This window comes from Centrocercus urophasianus, unplaced genomic scaffold (genome assembly GCF_019232065.1).
Source record: "Centrocercus urophasianus isolate 14NV4802_14NV808 unplaced genomic scaffold, USGS_Curo_1.0 seq_24, whole genome shotgun sequence".
NCBI lineage: Eukaryota > Metazoa > Chordata > Aves > Galliformes > Phasianidae > Centrocercus > Centrocercus urophasianus.
In genome coordinates, this window is record NW_024884800.1 from 4,342,558 (window position 1) to 4,367,033 (window position 24,476).

At 43.7% G+C, this 24,476-nt stretch overlaps 2 protein-coding genes and 1 non-coding gene across 4 annotated transcripts in view; all 3 read right to left on the reverse strand.

Moving 5' to 3' along the window:
- Positions 1-5,740, reverse strand: part of ARHGEF6 (Rac/Cdc42 guanine nucleotide exchange factor 6) — a 30,820-nt gene extending 25,080 nt beyond the window's left edge. Inside the window, exons 1-2 of the mRNA XM_042824961.1 lie at positions 5,537-5,740; positions 4,462-4,545 (exon numbers count right to left, since the gene is read on the reverse strand). Of these exons, the coding sequence (XP_042680895.1) occupies positions 4,462-4,545; positions 5,537-5,701 (249 nt within the window). The 5' untranslated portion in view covers positions 5,702-5,740. The remainder of the gene's footprint in view (positions 1-4,461; positions 4,546-5,536) is intronic.
- Positions 5,741-12,052: 6,312 nt separating this feature from the next.
- Positions 12,053-22,800, reverse strand: RBMX (RNA binding motif protein X-linked). Of its 2 annotated transcripts, none has more exons than XM_042824960.1 (9): positions 22,718-22,800; positions 21,309-21,435; positions 21,013-21,119; positions 15,625-15,796; positions 14,434-14,550; positions 13,997-14,111; positions 13,772-13,897; positions 13,592-13,680; positions 12,053-13,093 (listed from the first exon to the last, which is right to left on the reverse strand). In XM_042824960.1, exons 2-9 carry the CDS (start codon positions 21,415-21,417, stop codon positions 12,786-12,788), a joined length of 1,143 nt encoding a protein of 380 aa, XP_042680894.1. In that variant the 5' UTR covers positions 21,418-21,435; positions 22,718-22,800; the 3' UTR covers positions 12,053-12,785. The 2 variants fall into 2 exon arrangements, with proteins under 2 accessions (XP_042680894.1, XP_042680893.1); XM_042824959.1 differs by having other exon boundaries at positions 13,592-13,695.
- On the reverse strand, positions 21,192-21,256 carry LOC122163923. The gene has a single exon (XR_006170078.1). It is a non-coding gene; the product is annotated as a small nucleolar RNA SNORD61 (small nucleolar RNA).
- Positions 22,801-24,476: the final 1,676 nt, after the last annotated feature.

Consider the following 24,476-nt stretch of genomic DNA (forward strand, 5'->3'; position numbering starts at 1 on the left):
ATCCACGGTCCGGGAAATGCACAGTCTCTCCAAGCTCAACAGAAGCAGCGCAGCTCCCATTGCACCCCAGCACCCAGGAACGTGTCCACGATGGGGCTGCTCCGAGCTCACCCCACCTTCACACCCTGTACCAGCACCATCTGAGCATCACCCACAGCCCCCAGTAGCAACACCAGAGCCTCTGTGGCACAGCAGATGGTAACACTGACCCCGCTGGCAGCTGCTGGAGGATGCAGAATCCCAGCAGTGCCGTCACCTCCTGCCAAGTGGGAGCGCAAAGCTGGCGGTGAGGCTGCGGCGTCTGCGTGCATCTCTCTGGTGTGTCATTTGCTCAGTCGTGCCTTTTTGCTTCCACATCGGTAAATCCAGAAAAACGAGTCCTGCCCTGAATGAACGGCTGCTTTTTTTTTTTTTTTCTTTTCTTTTTTTTTTTTTTTTAAAAGGACCAAAGTGGGAAAATGCATCCTCGACCTTTTTATGCATAAAATAATGCTGCGAGCTCGGAGCCATCACACTGATAAAGTCCCAAGGATGGTGGCAAAAGACATGTAAAGACATGTAAAACAAAATCCTGGCATGAAAGCAAGCCAACAACTTTTGGGACTTTTCTTCATGGAGAATTTGTCTGGAACGGCCTGTGTGGAAAACTCCTCTGGATGAGCTGCTGCAATGTGAAAGTGCTCTGCAGTGCGTTCCAGAATAAACTCATCATACAGAGAAGTCCTCGCTTAGAGCTAAAAATCACTTTTTCCAGCGCAATCCATCCCTAATTCCATTCTTAACGATAAGACAAGCTGGGAGAGCGAGGAAAAGCCCTTCTGCTCCGAGCTCGCGGTACGAGCAACCCTCGTACATCCGCGGTTGCCATTTGCCGCTCTCGTTTACAAAGAGCTTTTCCTGCTCCACGATCCCGGACCGCGGCTCCCCGCGGTGAAACGCAGCGCAGAACGCGCACCGCGCCGCCGCGAGGAGTGAGGGGAGCGCAGCGTCCGGCGGAGCCCAGCGGTGGGCATTCCGCTGCCGGAGGAGCCTCTCTGCTTCTCCAAACCAAACCAAACCCAGAAGCCGACAGCAGCCTGCATCCCATCCCGGGAGGCGCGGAGAAGTTTAGGGGAGCCGGGCTGCGCGTCAAGCCCTTATCCGCACGAACTGATCCCACGCTCGCACGCAATCGACGCTGGGCTGGAGCCGATCCGCTACGGCCGAGACCCCCGGGACCCGGCAGCCCAGCAACCTGGGTGATGCAAAGCGCGGCGGTACCCGTGGGAACGGGCCAGGCGGCGGGGACAGCAATGCTTGAGAGCGGCTGGGGACAAGAGTGGGAGAGGTGATGCCGATAAACCGAGCCGGTGACAGACCGGGGTGGGGGGTGAAGTGAGCAGGGGGTCACGCGTGGGGAGCACCGAATTCACTCGTAGGGCAACGCGGTACTCACGGCGGCGGACGGGCGGGCGAGCAGCCCCGGGGCATGGCGGCAGCGGTGCTGCTGCGGGGCCGGGCCGGGCGCTGCGGCTCTGACCCGGAGCCGGATCGCGGAGCGGGGAATGGGGAGGAAGGGGAAGGGGAAGTGACAGGCGGCGCCGCCGCCCCGCTCCGCCCCGCTGCCGGCTGCGGGAAGGAGATGGAGGGGAGAGGGGAGCGGGAGGTGGGGAAGGGAAGGGAGGAAAGGACGGGAATGAGGAGGGAGGGGAAGGGGAAAGAGGAAAGAAAATCGAGAAGGAAAAGGAAATTGGGAAACTGGGACAGGACAGGAGAAAGGGAAAAGGAGAAAGGAAAGGGGAAAGGAGAAAGGAAAGAAAATTGGGAAAGGAAAGGCACTAGAAAGATGACAGGAAAAATGAAGGTAAAAGGATAGAGGAAAAAAAAAAAGGAAAATCCAAGCTGCATAAACGGTATTTACAGCATTTTTGTAAGAGCAATGCTACAGCAGAGCGCAGGGATCCGAGCAGCTTGAGGTGCTGACATGCTCAGAGCACCGTGTGCTCGGTGCACCGAACGCAGCCTCTGAGCTGAGCTGTGTGTGCCTGACACCTCGCAGTGCAGGGAGGGAATGCCGCCCTGTGGGCAGGGAGGGGTAGGAAGGGAGTGAAAGCGGAGCAAAGTGTGGCTTGGGGTGGGTGGGGATGGGGAGCAAGAGGGTGATGGGTTTTCATCCTCACTCCCAAACTCTTGGTCCAAGTGGAATTTGGTGAAGGTTGCAAGCGCTCTGGCTGCAGAAACAGCCGCCCCCAATGGCAATGACAAGCTGTGTGCTCTGTGATCCCCCTGGACAGCCTGGTTAAAGCCAGATATTGATTCATGTTGCAGAAACCGTTCTTAGTTCACAACATCCAGCCCCTTGCCAGCAGTTCTGTGGTTGTATGCAATAGAACACTGCTGCTGAATGAAGATGACTATCCTATACTTCTCCAACAGCAAGAAATGCTCAGCTATTCAGCTGCTGTCACTGTATGCACAGTGGTATCAACAGCAAAAGCAAAGATGAATCATTCCTATTTATGCCCGCAAGATGAAGCTGGGCCACAAGCTTTCACCCCTCTTTATCTTTCTCTTTCCCCCAGGCTCCATCTGGCCCTGGGACAGATTCTCCTGCCCTCAGCCCACTGGTACTCTGGCCTTGCCTTGGCAGGACTCACTCTTGTCCTTTCCCTTCCCTTCCACTGAGTCCCCAGTGTGTGTCTCATCATTCATGTAAAACTGGAGACAGTGCTGCCCACCTTCCTGTGCCTTCCTTCCGTTCCCTAAGATTGAGTTACCAGGACAACAGGACTGGTGGGAGGACAGCACGTGTATGGAGCTCTGCAGGAGTAACCCCTCTGCACATCCCCACTGCAAAAGGTCTTCCAAACAGCAGCTGAACGGAGGTCTGTGACACAAGGGAGAACCAGCTCGGATCCAATACCAGACCATTTCTTCACACCCCGGGTACAGGAGCTCTCTGGCGCTCTAATACAGCTGTTGTTTGGAAAGTTTTGGGTGCAAAATTCAAACTCGACAGGTCTGAGCTTTATCCAGCCCTTGAGGTCTTGCAGCGACCAGGATGGGCAGCCATGTCAGTTCTACCAAAACTGCTCAGAATATTTCAAGGACTGAGTGGGTAATCAATCAAAACAAAGAAAAGAAAAAAAAAAGAAAAGAAAAAAAAGAACTTAGAAATCTTTTCCTAAATTAAAGCAATGAATAAATAAAAGCGAGGAGCAGAGCAACCCCCAGAGCTGGATGCACAGTGCTGCAGATCCCTTATATCTGAAAACTGCAAAGTGACTCAATATCAACCGGCTTAAATGATGAGATGCTGATACACAGCGCTGAGAACTGTTTCTATCTCATCTTTTAGATGTTTAAGACTTCTGTTCTCTACATATACTTTCTGATTAGTTTTTAAATAGAAAAATAATCTCTCTGAGGAGCTGAGATCACATGGTGCAGCACCAGCAGACCGGCAGGCTGATCTCTGAGCGATAGGCCCTGCGTGCCTCCATATGTATCTGCTCTCACGCCCGGCTGTTGCAAAAGGCTTTTAGAAGTGAATTATTGGGAAACAACAGGCCAGTGAAACAGCTCTGCAATGAGCAAATTGTCATGCTGATTAGCTAAAGAGATCTAAGAAGAAAGGCTCTTTTCTTGCTTGAAGCTTCAAAGGAGGACAGAACAGTTACCATGGGCTGGACTTTGCATCGCTGTGCTGTATGAACGTTTTGCAGAGCACTCGCTGCTCCTGGCAGAAGTTCTCTTCAGGATATAGATTCATTTCCCAAGGTTATCATGCTAAATGGGACACTGACAGCTCTTAATTACAGATTTCTTGCTTACTGTTGGAATTCTACTGTGATACAAAAAATCTAGAATACATTTTAAACCCATATGCACTTAGTAAAAAATACGTAATGGCAAAATGAGCTGAACTCATTTTGATCTGATGCATTGACCTGATCCACTCTGATCTTGCAAATACAACCCATGCTTGGCATAGAACCTGCAGGTGCAGGTTCAGGAATAGCGTCATGAACAGCCTCTGTCTTCAGATTATTTGCATGTATGGGGATTGATTTCATGTTACGTTTTCAGCAGAATCACACGCAAACAAGGGGGTGAAAAAAAGCTGCTGTATTATTTCCCCTTTATAGTAAAGCAAAGCTAAGAACTGCAAGCCCTTGTCTGCAGTAATGGAGAAAAAGAGGTGAACAGGTCCTCACCACCCAATGGTTCAGACAGAATCTGTTACTGCTGCACACATTTCCACCTGGGCATTTGGATTCCTCCGAGATGTGGGGGAACCTGTCAGCTCACAGCCCATGCGCTCCACTCCCATTAAATTACCCATCCTCCTATTATGCTATTAATACAGAAGATCAGGAACGACTGCTGTTTTTGTCCCTCTGGTACCTAGCTTTCATACGCTTATTAAACAAGCACGATACACCAACATGATGTAAATAATACTAATAAAAGGTGACTCACCTCCACTTTAAGAACTGCACAGCCCCTCAAGAACTCTTGAATATTACCGATGCAATCAGCTTCGTTTTTAGGCTCCAGACAATACTACAGAACAAAACGCACGGAGATGGTTGCGTTACCTCCCATACAGCCTTGTCAGAAGGCCTGCAAGAATATTGACATGTGTGCTTTGTGCCGAATTAGGGAAGCTTCTGGAGGGGGTGGTGGGGGTGGCAGGCAAGCTGTCGAACCAGGAAGAAAGAGCCACTGGAGGAAGTGATGCATGAGTCGAAATGGTCGGCATCTTGTTTTGAATGTCAACATATGACAGTGCCCCGAACGGCAGTGGGAGCTGATGACTTTTAAGAACACAGTGTCCCAAACCATCATCTACAAGCAAAAAGAGCTAGCAAGAGTGATTTCTCACAAACTAAATAAAAGGCTGCTATCTTACAGAGGACATTTCATTTTAATTCGACAGCTTTTCTGTGCTGCCATTTCCCATCTCTCAGACTCTTTCCCTTTTTTTCACCTGCAGTTACCTCGCACACTGTGGGACCATATGAACACACCTCAGGAAACTGATACCTACTGACACGGCTTTGCTACCAATGGATTTGCTGGACGTGTAACAGCTCAAGCTGTCGGGCATAAGGTTTATGTACTCCCAACCCAACCCTGTTCTCCACTGCGCTTCCCAATTTGCAAAATATTTTACAGTCAGGTCTGAAAGCATACATTTACACTGCTGTAATTCGTGGTATTTACGTAAATATAAAGTGCATAGTTTATTCAAAACCAGGACATTTCCACCTCTGGTAGGCCCAGTATTTCCTGCCACCACATGAACATGTGTTACCTCAGCCAACTGCAGCCCTCTGCAGTTGTTTTTCTGGATGGCAAGAGAAAAAAAAATCAAGAAACTAAACCCAAGCTGCATTTTGCCCTCAGCCAGAACTAGTAACGTTTGCATTAGTCATCAGTGCATCACTAGTGCTTATACAGCTTACCAGAGAGGCATATCCCAGACTGACCCGCAGTTTTACTGAGCAGCGCGCTGGTTTCAGGCCCGCAAAACACATCTTACAGCAGTTACCTTTTCTGCAGACCCCGGAAGGAGCCGATGGATGAGTTTGCAGAGCACGGTTCCATCCTTCAGAGAAGTTTTCAGGAACTCCTCTGGATCATCAACTATCTTCTTAGGGGAGTTCAGAACTCCTAACGAAATGAGCCACGTTACCACTTGCTCTTCTGGATTCATTGCTGCCCCGCTGCCCCCCGCGCGGTTCCGTGCTGCAGCTCGCCCTAACCCACATCCGTGATGTCACCTTCCTGCCTCTTTTGCTGATTGCACGGCTAAAATGTGAAACTTTTTTTTTTTTTTGCTCAGCACCAAAGCTTAGAAATCAAAACTTCAGTTATTGTAAGGTAAGAAACGTCTTTTTTACAAAATGGATTCTAGTGTGCTGAGTGTGAAGGCAGATCTTCCACTCCACGACTGCAAGTTACTGGAAGTACTTCATGTGGATTCTTACAGTCCACCAAGACCTCACCTACTCACTTTCTCCTTCAGACAGATGCCATGCTACCATCTGGTTCCATCTTAACCTGTGGCTACTGACCGAAGTAGAAAATGTAAGTTCGCCTGAGCTATTTAAGTATTACAACTGAACTTCACACTGAAGATGACTAGGGAAGAATGCCACACTAAATAGTATTCTCAACTTTCTGTGGTAAGCCTTGCTAGTAAAACTGCCTTTATATTGTAGTTACAGGATCTGATCTTTGAAAAAATCTAATCCAAGGGGTTAGGAGAAACAGAACAGCAAGAGGAGAAACTACATGCAACAAATCTGAATGGGTTTGTGTCTTTGCTTTCCAGGTCTTATGGCTGGTATTTCTGACCTCTAGCAGGATAGGAGGATGTTGTGTGAAAAAACTGGTAACACAAAGCAGCAGCCAGTGTGAATGGTACAGCAGCCTGAAGCTGCATCACAGACCTCAGTGCCATCTGGTAACATGCATGTACAGCAATCCGTATCTGTGCAAAATGTTTCAAATTTATGACTAATTACAAGACTCTTCAAGGTTGGGTTTTTTTTCCCCCAGTTCTTGCGAGCACTGCTGTTAGTAGAAATGAGTACTGGCAGTTCCACGTTCATAGCTTAGCTTTTCTTCTCCCATATGCTCATTCTTCTACTGGGGTCAACATACATGCCTGTGAACAATGTATGTAAATAAAAGACACTACAGTCTTCTGGAACGGAACAGCTTCCAACCTGCACAGAAGTGTTGCAGTAGAGGGAAGATTACACACTTGCTTCACCAGGCAGCGTTACACATCTGAACACGGAATGCTTCACAGACTGCCTCCTCCAAAACAAACCTTTTTTTTCCCCTGGTAGATGGGCAGTTCTAGAGATTGATGCCTGTTGTGCATGCAGCTATTGCAGCCAAGCACGTATCAGGCTTATGGTTTCAACTACTACTACATGAAAATATTTCCCACATCTTGAACACTTACCAGAGTTCAAAAGAGTCACCTCTTGCATATTCAGAAAACCTCTGAATTTCTACTTCAGATAAACCACTTCAAATCCAGCTTATACACATTTCAGAAAAGCATCAGGACCCAACCAGAAATCTTCCAGTTTATTCACCCACACTCACAGCAGAATTAATTCTGTGGCAAAACCCAGGATCTGAAGGTACAACCCACCAAGCAAGGAACAATTTCTTGTCTGGCCTTTGGAAAAGATTACTTAAATGGAACAAATGCAACCATCAACCACCTCTTGTAGAGTCAATCTCTACCCCCAAAAGAGCAATAAGCTTTCATTTGTAGCCTGATTTTCAGCAGTAATGACTACATTACAGTCTCCGTTTAAAAAATAAGTAAATGGGGAGGGGATACACATCCAGCTAACAAATGTCATATACAGTCAGTAACAGGAAGAAAGGCCGCTGTTCAGACATCCAGGAAACATTCTAGAGCATCTGTACACAAGTCACTTTTATGCACTGATTTTTATTTTTTTTTTCAGTAAACACCCAATGCAAATGGGGACTGGATTCTTACTCCTGCATTATGTACTAATGCTTTAAACTGCTGACTTTCAATGACGCCTGAGGCAGAAAGCATGACAATGCACCACTGATGTAAATTCCGTGTCATTTTGGGCACATGTCCATCTTTTTTCATATAGCAGCTCATATGCTGGCATTGCAGTTCAGCTAAAATGCTAGGCTAAATGTTTCAGCCTAGACGTACTCCGACTACAAGCTCTTATTATTACAGTATGACTGCTTGAATAAGCACAATACACTCTGAGACCACACCTAACAATAAACCACCACTACGTAATACTGGTCAGCAATCATTTCTACCAAGAAATAAGAATTTATTTAAAACAATCATTTTATTTAACAACTTATTTATTAACGCTGGAAAACAATGCAGTTTTATCCATTTAAAGGCAGTTTACTCACAGTACCTGCAATTTTTAGCTGAACTTTAAAGTGAGACTCTTAATGCAAAAAACCAGACATAGTTTTAATGCCCTTGAAAGGGTACACGTGCTTTTTCTTCATTAGTTACTCACTGAAAAACCAAGAGCTGTTTAAGTTTCGTCTGTTGTAGAAATAGTATAACATTTATAAGCCTTAACTAAGTACCTCTGCCAATCTGGTTACTTTTCAGCAACAAATACTCATGCCTGAGCATTACTCTCGCGTGGACTGGCACAGCAGCACACAGGTAGGGTAAAAACGCACCAAAAGCAGTATTTTGAAGAAAACATCTTGTTTCCATAGAATTATGCACTTGTTAGGATGTACACTGCTGGCACCTGCTGGAGCTTTCTAAGAACCAAGTGCACGTAAGAAAGAACGCTGATCATTCTGGTAACTTATCACTTATACTGCCTCAGTACATCAGCACTTTATTCCTCTCATCCAGAGACAATTAGGAAATTTTCCAGTAACGATACTGTAAAACTCCTGCTGGTTTCTTGGTGGGGAAGTTTGGAGCTATTTAGTCCTCTACATTTTAGAGGACTTTAACTCACTTTCCTATAACTGGCTCCTCTTTCAGGAAAGAGGAAAAGCAGTGCGTGTAAAGAGGAACCCTGTGTATTCTTCTGCTGCAGAATTTACTGATGCACGTTTACTGCATAAAAATAGAACTCCCGGCTCTTGGAAGATGTAAGCTACAGGAGACAACTGATTTTCATCTAAGAAACACTTAGATACAAGAGACTAGATGGGCTACTTTCAAAGAGAATTCCTTAAACTGTAACCTAACTCTCTGAAGCAAATACTGGGTGACATCACACTCAAAAGTCAATTTTGCCAGTTGGATTTTGTTGTTCTTCAATTTTCCAGTACATGTCCACTGCTGCACTGCCTTCCTGTAGCCTGAAAGAAAGGAAATTCAACTTAGTATGCTCTCAAAAAGCAAGAGACAGACAAAGTGACATCACTGAGTTGTTGCTGCATACACAGTGAATATATTTTGGTTACTTCCAAATTGTCTCAAGAATAAAAAATACATCAACAGCTTTATCTTCATTAATTCCAACACAGTGTAACAAGCACCTGTAAGTGACAAAACAAATCTAGTAAACTGATAAAGAAGGTCTTCATTTTAAAAGAGAGAAATTTTCACTTGCCAGGAGTAACTAATTTCCCATTTCCCAGAGAAGAGATACAGAGAATTAACAATAACATGGCATGTAAGAACAAAAACAAATTGACAACATTTTGACACCACCTGCATGATCATTTGGTGAGACCTTTTAAAGTCACCCAGGATGCTGCATATTAAGGATAGTAAGCCATCTTTTTGCTAGCAAGATTTATGATCTGGATGCACCAGTCTCAAACTTTAAAAACTGATCCCTACTAATTTTTTGGCAGGTGGAGGAAAAACTTACTTTCAAGACTTATTTCCTGACTCCACCCCAGTGCCCAACAACTGACACCAGTGATTTTTCCATGAAAAAAGGCGCCCAATAACCCAGTGTCACTTCCAGAAGGATTTGTGATTTGAATACTTGAATGCAGCCACAATCAAGAGCACCACAAAGATCAGAAATTAACACTCGTTTGTTGAAAATTTTTTAACAGTAGCAGCAAAATTGAAGGCTGGTGAGTTAGCAGCTTTTACTTAACTATGTACTTTATCCAACTCAAAGCAAAAACTACAGGTGGTGCTTCTGTATTTCACACAATCACAGAACCATGTAGGCTGGAGAAGGCCTTCGAGATCATTTAGTCCAGCCACCAACCTGATTTACTGGGTCCTGTCACTGTATCACGCCCCTTATTGATCTGAAATAAAATCCAGCACCCTGAGATTGAGGAGGAATTTGTCAGGAATAAGTACAATAATTAATGGCATATTCTGACAAAAGTACTGTGCAGAGAAAAAACTGTAAGCAACCTGACATTACAGTATCACACAGTACACAGTAATCTCCTTTATGTAAGATAGATCTTTTACCTAAAATCAAACATGATTAGTCAGATGATGAACCACAGTATCAACTGCAGCATTTTCTTTTCACCTTTTTAAAAGCTGGACCTCAAAAGTACTTTAAAACAGCAGCAAAATATTTTTTACTATTTATTAAGTACTTGGAAAATGAATTTAAAAGTTACAGTAAAAAAATTCCGGCAAATCTTCTCAAAAAAAAAAACCAAAAAACCAACCCAATTTGTACATATCCTTCAGTCTAAGCTTTTTTTTTTTTTTTTAAACTGGCAATGAAGACAGTAAGGGTGGTGTGGGGGTTTTTTTGGGATGATGATTCTTCAGAGAAAAAGTTTTCCTGAACTCTTGTTAGCAGGACAGCAATTACTGCTTCCCTCTTTTGCTGGTTAATAGCAGAGAAACACAACAGTTGCTATTGCACACAAGATCTAACAGTATCTACTTGTTCTGCCACTCGCAGAAGATTAATTCTAACACGGTACAATTCAAGGCATGAAACACAACTCCATGTAGCTTCATCAAACATGACACTACGAAGTTTTAAGGTTCTTTTGACACAAATGGAAAGTATGCAATTTAATCCAAGGACCCTTGCTGTTATTCCAATCCAGATGTTTTCATTTTTTGAAGACTCCTAGACTAAGTATGGTGCATCCATACATAAATGCACTTTATAGTGCATCTGTAACCATATTTTATGATCAGTGGTTCCCAAGTGGACCATTTTCTTTAGGGGGAAGTCACTCACTGAAATTTCTAACTTGGCAATTAAAAACCCTGCTCAGATCTGCTCCTCCAAAATTTGCTTTCAGAAACCAAAGGATTCCTTAGCCACCAAGGATGTCCACCCCAACACAGATCCATCAAAAATCTTCCATATAGCTACTACAGAAACACAGCCATTACCTGATCTACCAGTACAGGCATCATTCATCTCTGCCACCAAACCAGATGAACCTGCTTTACTTCAGAAGCATCTTCCAGAAGTTATCATCCTGTAATCAAAATAAAACAAGCTGAGAAAAATACATTTTACAGCACAAGTCAATTTCCCCATTTCCCCGTGCTTCCCCCCATTTCAAGAGTCACAAGCTTGGGTTTGCAGATTAGTCTGTTTCAAGTTTTACTACTTCTCTTCTAAGTGGTGGAGGATTCACTGGTTTGGAATGGACTGGAATGACTTAGTGATTGGTTGCATGGCTTATGGATTCTCATTCCTTTTCAATGGTGCACTGCCATGTAAAATCCATAAGTTGAACGACAAAACATACTGAGGACTAAACAGAAGTAAAAAGCTTTGGTTTTGCTTTTAGTTGGAGGTCTTCACGTATACTATATTCAAGAGCATCATTTGAACTTCATGGCTTTACCTGAGTCATAACTTGTCACAGGTTCTGCCACATGTACCAGGTATCCCTGTAACGCTGCGTCAAAACTGAACAGTCAGGCATCCAACTAAATGTCAAGTTTGCAATGGCTTGCTTCAAACTCCCAATAGCTGAGATGGTATCTGTCAATCTAAACCAATTCCTGACTTCACAAGTCTTTTAATTTTCTTAAAATAACAGCACACGCAGTCTGTTTGAGCATCTTCACTGAAAGAAACTGGGCACAAAATACCCCCTCCCAACCCTACTTCACAGCATTCTCTCTAAAGCGAGCTGCATTCTTATCTTTAGTTTCAAAACTGGTGCCATAAATGCTTTTATCCAAGAAGAAATGTTGAATTTTGAGAACTTCTAATGTATTGAAGTATTTCATTTCCTTACTTTTTTTAAATCTAGACAGCACTTCCATTGCCATGACGTGCAGCTTGTTTTACCGTACTAGAGGAAGAAACTTGGTTCAATTTTGACTTAGACTGAAAAACTAGTTTGCTTTGCTTACCATCTTTGCTGTTTCACAGGCATTTGCTGCTTTAAATCAGCTGTGGAATGCTGAAAGTTTCACTTGTTTTTAGGAAGCCATAAGCCTTTGAGAAGTTGGAGAGAAAGACTTCTTTGCTTATCTTATTTTCTCCTTTGGAATCAAAGATGTTCCTTTAAAAGTGAAACACTACAGAGTTGCAAAAATTTGAAACAGTATGCATGAGTAAGCATGGCTTTGTAGCTTCTTTGATGAATTGGTCAAACTTTTTTATTTTTTTTTTAATTTTTTTAACAGTATACTGTAGCTGACTTACATGTACATGGTTCATTTGATGGGGAGAACTTTTTAAACTCCCCAAGAAACAGGAGGAAGGCAAAAAAAAAATAGTATTATCCACATGTTTTTTCAGGTGGATTGACTTTTTTTTTTTTTAAACACAAGGATCTGAAGGCATTTTCTACTAGGAACACTGACTCCAGGGAACACTGACTTGGAATTCTAGACAAAAATGAACTTTCCTGTGGAACATCCCCACCACCCTCCACATCACAAACAATACTTTAAGAGCGAGATGCTGAATGCGTGGAACAATCCAGCTCCTTTTAGATAGTTGGATGTCGTGTGGAAGATCTTAAGAACTGCTTATTCTGTTCACGAGGAAAGTCAGATGGGAAGTGTGGCATTTCAGGGAAACTTTACTTTGGAAATCACAACACTAGTACACAGCTCAAATTTCATACATTTAACATCTGCCTTTCGAAAGAAATGTTAACAATTTTGAAATGAAATTAAACACTGGTTTAACTTTTCTTCACAAAAGCATAAAAGTCATGGAGGGGAAAACTTAACAGGCAACAATAAAAAAAGGTAAAAACAACTTTTCCTTTTAGTAGTCCTCTGGTAGTAAAGATAGAACTTCCACTTTTTTTTTTTAATTTGTTTGAGAAGTAATGTCTTGGTCCAAAAAAAGTTAAGAGTGTTTTTAGTATCTGCTTCTGCCTCCACCTCTGTCAGATCTGCTTCCGCCACGGCCACCACCTCTGGGTGCTCCGCGGCTTGAACTACTGTATGAATCACGAGGAGGTGGATAGCCCCTTTCCATGGATGGGGGAAGACCCCTGTCTTGTCTTCCAACACGATCACGGCCACTTGAGTAGACATCACTTCTGCTGCTTGAGTAACTTTCTCGGCTTCCATATCCATCACGTGTGCTGCCGTAATCATCATATCGACTGCTTCCACCATAAGATGGCGGGGGCCCTCGTGCAGGTGGAGCACTACGTGAGTTACCTGCAGGGTCAATGGTCAGGTAATATGGCAACACCATAAGTTATATAAACAATTTCAATCTGAATTTACAGAATTGCTGTATTAAATGTTTACTTTTACTCTTTTGTATGCATTGAGATGTTCTTTATATAATCTGCCACGTTAATGGTATTTTAAGTGGGAATTGCGTATCAGGCAGTGAGTGGATTTAACAGACTTTGAAGGAATGAAGACGGTGTTTATTCAGGCAGGCTCTTTACTGGGCATTCCAGAACAGCTTGTTATTTTAGAGAAGAAACTCAGCCACATTTTCCAGAGATAGCTGCAATTCTGAACCGTAGACTTTGCTTCTTTAACTTACAGCTTAACAATGGGATCAAATGATAACCAACAACTGCACTTTCACTGTAGGGGGAAAAAAAATGCGCCACTTCCCCCTAAAACAGCATCAACCTAGTAAAAGTCAGACTTCACGAGACCCGTACAAATTACTGCATGATCCTCAAAATGGATTCTTACCATAACTCTCATACGAATCTCTGTAGGAACCTCCACTTGGATGATCTGAGTAGTCTCTGTCACGTCCACCACCGTATCCGTCACGATCGCTGTAAGAGGAAAGGCTACTGAGACTCAGTATAAACCAGTCCAATCACAGCAGAAGCAAACAGACACAGACAGAAATCCAGTAGTAGATACCTATAGCCCCTGGAGGGGTATTCATCACGTGAACTGGAATGACCATAATCGCGGTACGCATAGTCGCGGGGAGGTGGTGCGTAGTCCCGTGTGTCCCTGGAACTGGGGTAATCTCTGCTCGAGTAACTACAACAAACAAAATTGGGTTACGCCAGAGTAATCAGGGATCAAAATCCTCTGACGAATGAAAACATTGAGCAAATCTAAATCATTAAGAAAATTTACCCATCTTTAGTGCTATAGCCATCATCTCTTGGAGACATGTAGACATCTCTTCGTGACGGCATCGGTTCTCTGCGTGGAGGACCACCATAACTGTCTCTTCCACGTGACACAGGAGCTTAAACAGAAGTTGTAAAATATAGTTGCACTTAACCACACAAAAGACTCGAGGCAATTACTACTGAACGATTCACAGACTCAGAAGCATCACCCGCAGCCTACATCCACAATACTTTTCCGCTTATGAAGTCTTAAAGCATCATTAAAAGGAACACAACAGATCACACCAGAGAACGATGAGAACTGATAGATAATAAAAATGATCAACTAGCCCACAGAAGATTTAACTTCAAAAGAAAACAATGCTTTCCATAAGTTCCTGATGAGTAAGGCATTGCAAGACACTGACTAGACAACAAAGCAATTTATCAAGTTCTTACCTCTTCCTCCCATGCTGCTGCTACGCACTGGTCCCGAAGGTGCAGATCTTTTAGGTGGAGGGCCTCCACTCCGTGGAGGTGGACCTCTCTTCATGGGAAGCGGCCCTCGAGAAGACCCTAGAAGATAAGCCACGTACCACCTTGTTACTTCTGTAATACTTACCCGTATGCCCCTAAAGCCTCAACTCCAGTAATCTAACTGATGTTACCACTACTGTGTAAGATCAACAGTAAACCTCTAACATTAGACCCTAAAAATACTTTTATCTTGTTTTTCAGTCACTACTAGATGCTGCTGACAGAACTGAAAGCATGCCAGATAAACTTTTTTCACAGCTTAAATTCCTGTTCAGAATTGTCTTATAGAAGTGATCTAAAAGCCATAGTGTGTGCTGCGAAGGAGAAAGAAAACTCTTTCCTGTCATCAGTCTCAGCTTAAATGCTCGAGTTACTGTCCTCAGAAGACAAAAGCCACTTGGGAAGACTCACTAGAGAAGATCCTACATAAAGAGCGAACAGAGATACCGTAGGACCTACTACGTAGACTTTCCAAGAATAGAGTTTTCACTATTTTCAGGGTTTTTTTTCCCTGCACTACAGCTTTTACTGTTATAAAACACGTGCTGCTTTATGTGACTTGTTTTAGTACTGAAAAGTTGCTGAATAAGTAGGTATATCTAAGTTAAAGCACATCCAATATCGAGTTGTGTACTATCCTTCCATTTCAGAGAGCTTCAACTCAAAAATGTCATGAGGAACATTTAGCTTTCCTAACTGTCACTGTGACCCCAATCATTTAAACAGCTACAGTTTAGTGAGTTTAGACCTCTTGCTAGTAAGAACAGAAAGCACTTCCCTTACCCTGGTGGAAGAGAATCACTTTTTCACCTTGAATACAAGAAAGCTTCCTTTCTCACGTGCAGGGCAGGAGTTTTGTTTCTTTCATAGCCAAAAGCCAAGTAGAGCGTTAGATGTAGAAGGGAATCTTCACATTTGAAAGCCTTTTTCTTAAGGTGTACTTGCCTAATCAAAAATTTGACTCAACTGCCGAGATTACATTTCATGATTTTAATAATGAGCAAGGAGTGCACTATTCAGCTGTTTGACTTTTTCCAGTAGGATTACTGTCATCTTCCAATGGGATTGTCTTGTATGTTGTCCAAGTATATAATGAGATAGGTAAATACATACCCAAGTGACTCCCTCTTGAAGGTGGTCCTCTCGCGCCACTTCCGCCTCTTCCACCTCTAAGGCCCCTGGGAGGACCTCTGCTTCGTGGAGGGGGTGGTGGCCCACGCCTACCACCACTTTCAAAGGATGGCTTGGTTGCTTGTTCCACTTTAATTGCTTTCCCATCTAATGACTAAAGAAGAAGCTGCTTTACTTATTGCTCAGTCATGTTTGTATTTCTTAAATTAAGCCCTTCTTGCTTCACTATTATAGGGCTTCCATTTTATAAAGTTAGAGCAACTCTAGAACAGATTCAGTCTTCAGTATTAGTCCCCACGTACTCAGCAGCATGTTGGGCCTAATTTCTAGAGTACTTCATTCTCGTGGTATTGATGAAAAAACACAGAGCAGCATCAGAAAGCACTTTCAGTCAAAATAAAAGTGTCCAATAACTACGGCAGCCCCATGTCATTTATTGCGTAAATGAAATATGATTTATGAGCTCCAATTTACTTCCAATTGCCACGGACTTTTGCACCAAACTGACTGCACCAGTAGTTACAGGATTAAGCTGAAGATATCTTAGCTTCAGTTGGGGTTTCTGGCAATGGGGAGGCCGTTTTAAGTACATTTTCTTGATGTCCTGATTAAACGGTGATCACTGAAGTATTTAGAAGTAATTTCAGCATCTACAAAGCAGACCGAGTATGGCAATTCAGCCCTTTCCTACCGTTTCAAGGTGAGTTTTCAAAAAAAAAGAGGTGACTGACACAATTTACTCTATTACTTGCTTTTCCAGAGTGAACTTTTTTTTTTTTTTCCTAAGTGGATGCTTTTTCTGGAGCACAGACCTGCAGTAACAGGAACTCTGCAGCCAGCTATTATGCCTCAAATACGAACATGCGTTAAGACATACTGAGTAGCTCAGCAAGTGTATCCATGGCATCCTCTTTCAGACAATACACATTCGGTCAGGAGAACAGTCAAGATAGAGCTCTACTGAAATTAGTTTACTGCACATCTTTATTGGCAAATGCAGCTTGACTTTTTGTAAGCTAAATATCTGTAACTAATGAATAAGGCAGTGTTGTTAATTGCACATTATTGCAATAGAAGAATTCCTGGTGTCTCAGTCTGTACTGCTAGTGGTTGTTTATGGAGGTAAAACTGTATCTTCTTCCTCGTCCAATGAAATCTGCCCCTTTCCAACATCATCCACTCTAGCAGTGGACATATTCCACCACTACACACAGTCGTAGTTACTACTGAAAAATTGAGAGTGTACATCCAAAGGTTTGACTCAATCCATCTTGAGAAAAAAAAAAGATTAGCAACATAACATTGTCTTGCTTTTGATGTAGCTTATGTAGTTTCTCAATGACATTCGGCATGACAACCTCAGAACATTCCAGGAGCACGCATGAACACTGCTAATCACTGGAACCTAACAGTTGATACCTAGTTCATAACTAGTTTTGCTATCTCTCATATTCCAGACACCTTTCTCACAATGGGAAAGGTAGGCTTAAAGCCTTAAGTTTTGCTACCATGACCGCAGGAGTCCTGTTTTATGGCAGACTACTAACAATTTGTTTGGATTTTGAACCCAAATATCATCCCTTCCCACCAGCAGGGGTTCTGAACACCTGGATGTCAAGTCCAACTTGGTGTTTTTAACTTCTTGTTTGCTTAAACACCGGAGGCATGGTTTTCCTAGTGATTTCTATTCCTTATTTTCTTCTGCCTTGCATCTATGCACATTACTGAGGCAAAACATAGCTGCTTTTAAAACTGCTTTTAAGCAGCCTAATTCATGTCTTATGTCAAAAAAAAAAAAATCTTTGTTTTTGCTCCTGTTAACCAGAAGGTACTTGTTTTAAAATGTAAGATTGGAATGGGAAAAGCATTTTCTTTTGTAGGTTTTTCAGTCAAACGAAAATTCATCTAACTGATGAGACAGAACTCAAGACAAGTTATCTCAGAGCAAGAAATTTTCAATGGGTCCAAAACACCATCTGTCAAAACAGGCACTCATCAACTGGTGTTTATAATCTTGATTCCAAGTGTTGCAATAGTATTTTTAATATGAAAGGGGCACTATTTTGTGGTATTATGTTGGTGCTAAAAATAAAGTCTACTATACATGCTCACTTAAGGATAGTAGTAGATTTGCAACCACAATTTTAAAAACTCCTGCATGTGCAATGAACAATCTATACAGTCCTGAAATGTGCCCAAGGAACCTGAAGCAAACAATTAGAGAATTGTCCTGTAAACTGCTCCATGTTGCAAAACAGAAGTTAAATGAGGTGTATTTGTAAAGTTTGAGTAGCTGTAATTCAAATATTCCAAAGAAACTTGCACGAACCAGCAGCCTAACATCATGCTGGTGTTTCCTCTCTGATGGACTTCACTGTTGGTGCTGCTGCAATTCCATCGTCACTTGTGTGTTTCTTGACAACACAACATGAGCACTTTTCTTCATCAAATACATGGAAGAACCAAAGATCATTTCCTATCAATCCAAGCTTTTCTACATTATAACACTTCTTCATAGGAAGATTTGGAAATAAGTTTGTTCATTAGAGGACAATAATCTTCCGTGGTGGATAGTAGTACTCACTTCCAAGCTCTTAACATGCTCCAACTGGCTTGACAGGTCTTCAACTGGAAGAATGGAATGCTTCAAATGGAATTTTATCTTTGGCTTGACCCAGATGTTTCCTCTAAAATCATATTCTCTTTAGTTACAGATTTTTGTACTCAGGACTTCAAATATGAAGAACAGAACAGCTTAACAGAAAGTTCACTACAGACTTGGGAGTGTTCCCTTGTACTCAGACAAGAAAGTGCATTTCATGACACAAGGATGATGACTTCGCTGCCCTGCAATTAAGATTTTTTTCCTAAAGAATTCGCTGTAAAATGCTTTACGATTTCTACTGTGCCATTCAGGCTATAACTGATCCAATTTTGCAGAGAAAGTAATTTGAGAAATTCCCCTTCCCCCAAAACCATTATCTCCTGACCTCCTTCCTCAGGACTAAAATTTTCAACAAGCAAGCTGAGACTCATTCATGCCTGTTCCATTTCAGAATGAAATATTTAACCCATTTCTTCCCTCAACTCCAGCAACTGAAGACACGTTCTGATGTTCTTGCAGAATTCAACCAATTCCACCTCTTCTGCTGGCTGCAACTTTGAATTTCATTGGAATGACAGACTGAGATACACACTGCCCATACATCACCTGTTTCCCTTTGGCTAGGCAGGTCAAGTTTCTCATTACAGACTGCCTGAGCTCATCTGCACAGTGCTTCTGCTGCTGGCTCCTTTGAAATGCCTGGATGTTTCATCACTTCCAAACAGTCAGAAGAACTCTCATTTTGGACAGATTAGAATGAATTCCTCCCACAGGATGCCTCAAGCATCACTCCTCTTCTGACACAGAATGCAGTCTTTTTGAAGTACTGGCATTACTTGTTGACCAGAAGGCTTCCTCATGAAGTACTGCCTCATAACATTCTTGCCTCTTCCACATTCACAACTAAACCAAGCTAGATAGGTACAGAATTGGAACTATACACAGCTATGCTTGCAGGCTTACACTGAAGGCCATTCTTGCCCAAATCCTGAGTGAGGATGTTGTTTCCAAACACTGCCGTTCAAATTTCAAAGATGATGAAAGTATGTTTAGATTTGCAGCTCTGAAGACAGAAACCATGACAATGATCACCCACAAGTCAGTACTTCCTAGTTCTCAAGTGATCCAGACGGCGCATTCCAAAATACAGGCAAACTCAGATTAGCTATAATGCTTCTTTACTAAACATTACTTTTATGAACGTTTCCAGCGTGAATATTAAAAAAATTATTTAAAGACCTAGAACAGCTGTTTATTTTTTGAGTTTCCATTTATTTTCCTTTAAATGCTGCACTCCATGAACAGTTGTTAGGATTAGGGACTGAACTCCTTTTAATTCCGCAATTCGTTGTTGGTGCTCAAAGTTACTGTCTGTGGGGGTTCAATTGAATTATTAACTCAGAGGAAAATCAGGATTTTGAAACTGCAGTAAACAGGTCTTCAGAACTGTAGCAAGCTACACAACGGAGACAGATTCATTAACAGATGCACCTTTAGGGATGTTTGGACTGGTATAGAAAGAACATCTGACTTATCATTCTCCACACTAAGAAAAATGACTAGCTTAAAGTGGAAGCAAATCTCCATGCAAAGTTACAATAATCATCAACAGATTGTTCTCAAGAACTCAGAAACTAAGCAGCACACACACCAGAAAGTCTGCTTTAACACAAAACTAGGAATAACTAAGTTTAATTATAAGCATCATCTGTGAACACTACAAACTCATTTTCTTACTCCATAAGTGCAGCTATTCGCTATGCTTTACTTAAGGACTATGCTGAATTGAAAGAAAACCATCAGTCATTATTTCACACTAACAACTATCAAAAGCTCAAGTACTATTCAACCATTCTAAACAGAGGCTTTCTTAACCTTAGAAGAGGTGCTGTTCGCAGAAAGCCCAGTTCAGCATTATCTTTACAATTGAACTCTTCTGACTGCACATGACAGACAAGAGTCTGAAATTCAAATCAACTGACATGACAGCTTACACCATCTAAAGAGAGCATTTCTTTGAACTGTTGTTGATCACTAACTCACAAACCAACATTCAGCTTTTCAAATATACCAAAGCAATATCAGATCACAATAACCTACATTCCTCCAGCAAGCTATCCTGATGTGAATCTCAAATTTTGCTCCAAATTCAGATTTGTTCTCCTTTTTAAAGACATACTATTTATTAGTTTGGTACTTTTTTTTTTTCTTAAGCTGTGTAGTTCTGTTGCAGGGTATGAACAAATTCAAGAGCTGGTTAACTGCAAAACAGTTTTGCTGTAATTGGCAAGAAACGCCACATATATAAGGATACCTACAAATTAACAATGCATCAACACACCACAGTGAAGGCAAATCACAAACCCATATCAGGGGAAACATTCCTAGCTTTCAGGCAACTCACTCCCCTAAAATATGATTTATGCAGTATTACGTTCAAATACAGTAAGTACAAAACAATTAGAGGAGGCATGCAAGAGTGAAAAGCTGTCTACTAGAAAGCTCTCCATGGTAACTAAAAAAGAAATTGATAACCAAATGACAGCCAGGCTTCACTTTCTACTGCCAAATCCAGAGTCAGAGGAAAGTCATTCCAGCTTCATGGAGACAACAGGAAATAAAGACATCCTGACAAATTTAACCCTGTGACTTGTCTCCAGAATCTTCTAGTCCATTATCTTTCCAAGTTTTATTATGACTTAAATTAGCTCCATAGAACAGCACTTTTGCTTAGCAGCGACAGCAAAGATGATCTCAATTCCTACCTTTCCATTCATGTCTCTGGCAGCATCTTTAGCATCTGCTGGACTCTCAAACGTTACAAAAGCAAACCCTCTTGACTTGTTGGTTTCACGATCTTTCATCAGGAGGACTGCAGTGGAAATAAAATCATGTTACCCCCTTCTGCAATTAAGCAACAAAACTTAACCTTTATTTACCCTTTAAGCTCAGAACTTCTTAGAGAAGATGATCATTTCATAAGATCAACATTATAAGAGTCATCATGGCTGTCTTCTGTTGTTTCAATCAAGATGGCAAGAGTACCCTTTGTTTTTTTTACCTTCCACAATGCGTCCATATTTGCCAAATACAGCCTCAAGGGCTTTTTCGTTTGTCTCTGTGTTCAGGCCACCGATGAACAGTTTCCCAGGACGATCTGCTTCAACCATTTTGATGATACAAGAGACCTAAGAAAACATACAGTTGTCATTAACAAAACATTAGACTACAGCAGATCACTGGACAATAGTACGGAATATTCTCTCTTCCTCAAATTCAAGCCAGTTTTCTTTGAACAAAATGCCAAAGAAAAGATGCTAAGCACAAAGGGAAAAAGAATAACTACAAGGTCGAAGCAGTTATTTCCAGCAGAAACTCCAAAAAACAAAGCAGGGCTCTAATGAGAACAGTTCTAGAATAGACAATGGTGGACGCTGAAAAGCTAAGCTTACTGCCTTTTTTGCCCCCGATGGTCATCTTAGAATCTGTGACAGGAGTGTGACAGATTGAATGCTTTCTTCTATGAAAACAACTAACTTTAAGATAAAACCAAAATGTTTAAAGTCAGGTGCGCCAACATTCAAAATAACCCCAATCTTTTATGGTATTTTAAGTACATCCACACTAAGTCAAAGCCGAGGCCTACACAACACGACAGCCTGAACGGATACCAGCCCAACACGGCTTAGAGGAGCGGGACGAGAAGAGCCGGAGACAAACGTGCTCTCGGAGCATCTGGCGTTCCGCCCGGCCTCGCAGACCGCCGTTACCGCACGCCTCAGGCCAGTGGCGGGAAAGCCCGGCGCCCGGCTCGCTCGGCACACAGGCACAAAGGGCTCCACAAGGCGCCGCAGGCGGCCGGGCCGCCCCAATCGCGCGGGCGGACAAGCGGCGGCCGCCCCGCTCCGAGCCTCGTAAGCGGCGCGCCGGGCCACGAAGAGGAGAGCAAGGAGGGGGCGCCGGACCCTCCGCGTTTTCCACACACCTCCACAAAATGGCGGCCACCTCTAGCAGGCCCTTCTTTCCCTCCCGGCGCCAGACGAACGTCTCAGCTCTGAGCGGACCGCGCGCCCTAAGCCTCGCTCCGAGCCCTCTGCTCGGGCCCGAAGGCGCGCCCGCAGCCGCCCTCCCTTTGTCCTCCTCGAGGAAGCGCAGCCCGCGCGACGGGACCGCTCCAAGAAACCCCCGCACCTAAAATGGCGGCCAAGCGCCTCTCGCGCAGGGGACCCCGCGCCCCCCCAAGCCGTCCTGCGCCCCGCACGTGGGCCGGCGGGCAGGGAGGGAAGGCGGCAGGCCGGGCTCCACCGCGCCTCGCCCCACGTCTGCAGTGACGGGCGGAGCGCAGCTTCTCTCCGCGGGCAGAACCTTTCATCGCGCCACCGCTTTCCACATCCAGCTCTCACTTCGCTGGGCCCCGTTCCCCCCTCCCCGCAGATCCCGGGCCCGCTCGGCTCGGCTCGCAGCACTCACCTCCGCTCCCACCCTGCCCCAACTGCGCAATGGGAGCGAACAAAGGAGCTGCGGCCCTTTATAGCGCTGACGTCACCGCCGGCCGGGGCCCCGGATGCACGCGGCGCCGAGCCCAGCAGGGGGAGGCCGCAGCTTGCCGGGCTCTGAGCGCGGCCGCTTCGGGTCCGGGCGGCGAGCGGCGAGCGGCGAGCTGCGGTGCGGCCGGGAGCTGCCCGGGGTTCGGCGCGCGCCGCTGTGGGTAGAGTGGCCAGGCCTTCATAAATGAGCGGGACTTTCCGGTCCTCGCTGGAACAGTTGTTCTGTGGTCGGTGGTGCTTTTCCCTTTGTCTCTTTGCAGCTCTGCCTGGGAGGTGCGGATGGGATTGCTCTGAAGACTCACTTTACAGCTTTGAACAGTTAAGGTTGGAAAAGACCATCGAGACAATTTAGTCTAACCATCAACCCGTCACTACCAATCCACATCCATCCTTTTCTTGACTGTTTGCAGGGATGGTGACTACCACCTACCTCCCTGGGCAGTCCGTACTGCTACCTGAGCTCTGTGAGAAGGAACTGTCAGTAATATCCAACATGAACCTCCCCTGGCACAACTGAAGGCCATTACCCCTGGTCCTGTTGCCATTACCTGGGAGAAGAGGCCAACCCCCACCTTCCTAAAACTTCCTTTCGAGAAATATTAGAGAGCGGTGAGGTCTCCCCTGAGCCTTCAGTTCTCCAGACGGAACAATCCCAGTTCCCTCATCTGTTACCCACAAGATTTGTGCTCCACACCCCTCACAGCTTTGTTGCTGCCCTTTGGACGTGCTCCAGGGCCTCCATGTCTGAACACAGCACTTGAGGTGCTCAATACAGAAACAATCACCTCCTGCTCCTGCTGACTACCGTTACTGGCCCTCTTGGCCACCTGGGCACACTGCTCCCTCTTGTTCAGGCAGCTATTGATTAAAACCCAGATGTTTCTGAATTAACTATTTGCCATTTGTGCTCAGTTATAGTTCTGTTTATAACTTCCAGATGTAGTGTTTACCTGTGATATAATAAGAGCAACATCCTTGAATGTTTGCCATTTTGCCTAATTAAGGTGCTTGCTCAAAGTTATAGTTTTGTTTATAACTTCCAGATGTACATCTTATCTATGATAAATAGCCTTCCTGACCACAAGACTTCCATAATAAATTCTTGAATAAATGCTGTAAAATTGTCACATCCTGAGAACATCAGACTATTCTTTAATTTTCCAGTCTCCTCTATTCAGTTACTGATGTTCAACTCTTCTGTGTGTTAGGAAGAGTAGAATGCAACACTGCACCAGACTCCCTGCAGATCTGTTGAAAATACAAGGCAGCTCTCAAACACTTCAGCACATAGTGAGTGCTCAAAGATTGTTACGCTTCCAGCATAGATGCTAAACATTTCTAGGGGATATTACTGGGCGTGGGAAAAGGGGAAGATGAGCTGGCACAAAGTGGGAGGGCATGGCATGTGATGATAATGCAGTGGCCAAAAAACAATACAGCTAAATTCCTGTCCTGGACGTATTCAAGGCTAGGTTGGATGGGGCCCTGGCCGATATGATCTAGAGCATGATTTAGTTGGTAGCAACCCTGCCCATGGCAGGGGGTTGGAACTACGTGGTCTCTGAGGTCCTTTCCAACCCATCATAGGATGGTGTGTGAAATTTCTTTGTCTGCTTCCATGCCTTACACCTGTGTATTTGCTAACCGCCTCCCAGGTAATTGGAAGTAAAAATTGGAAACTA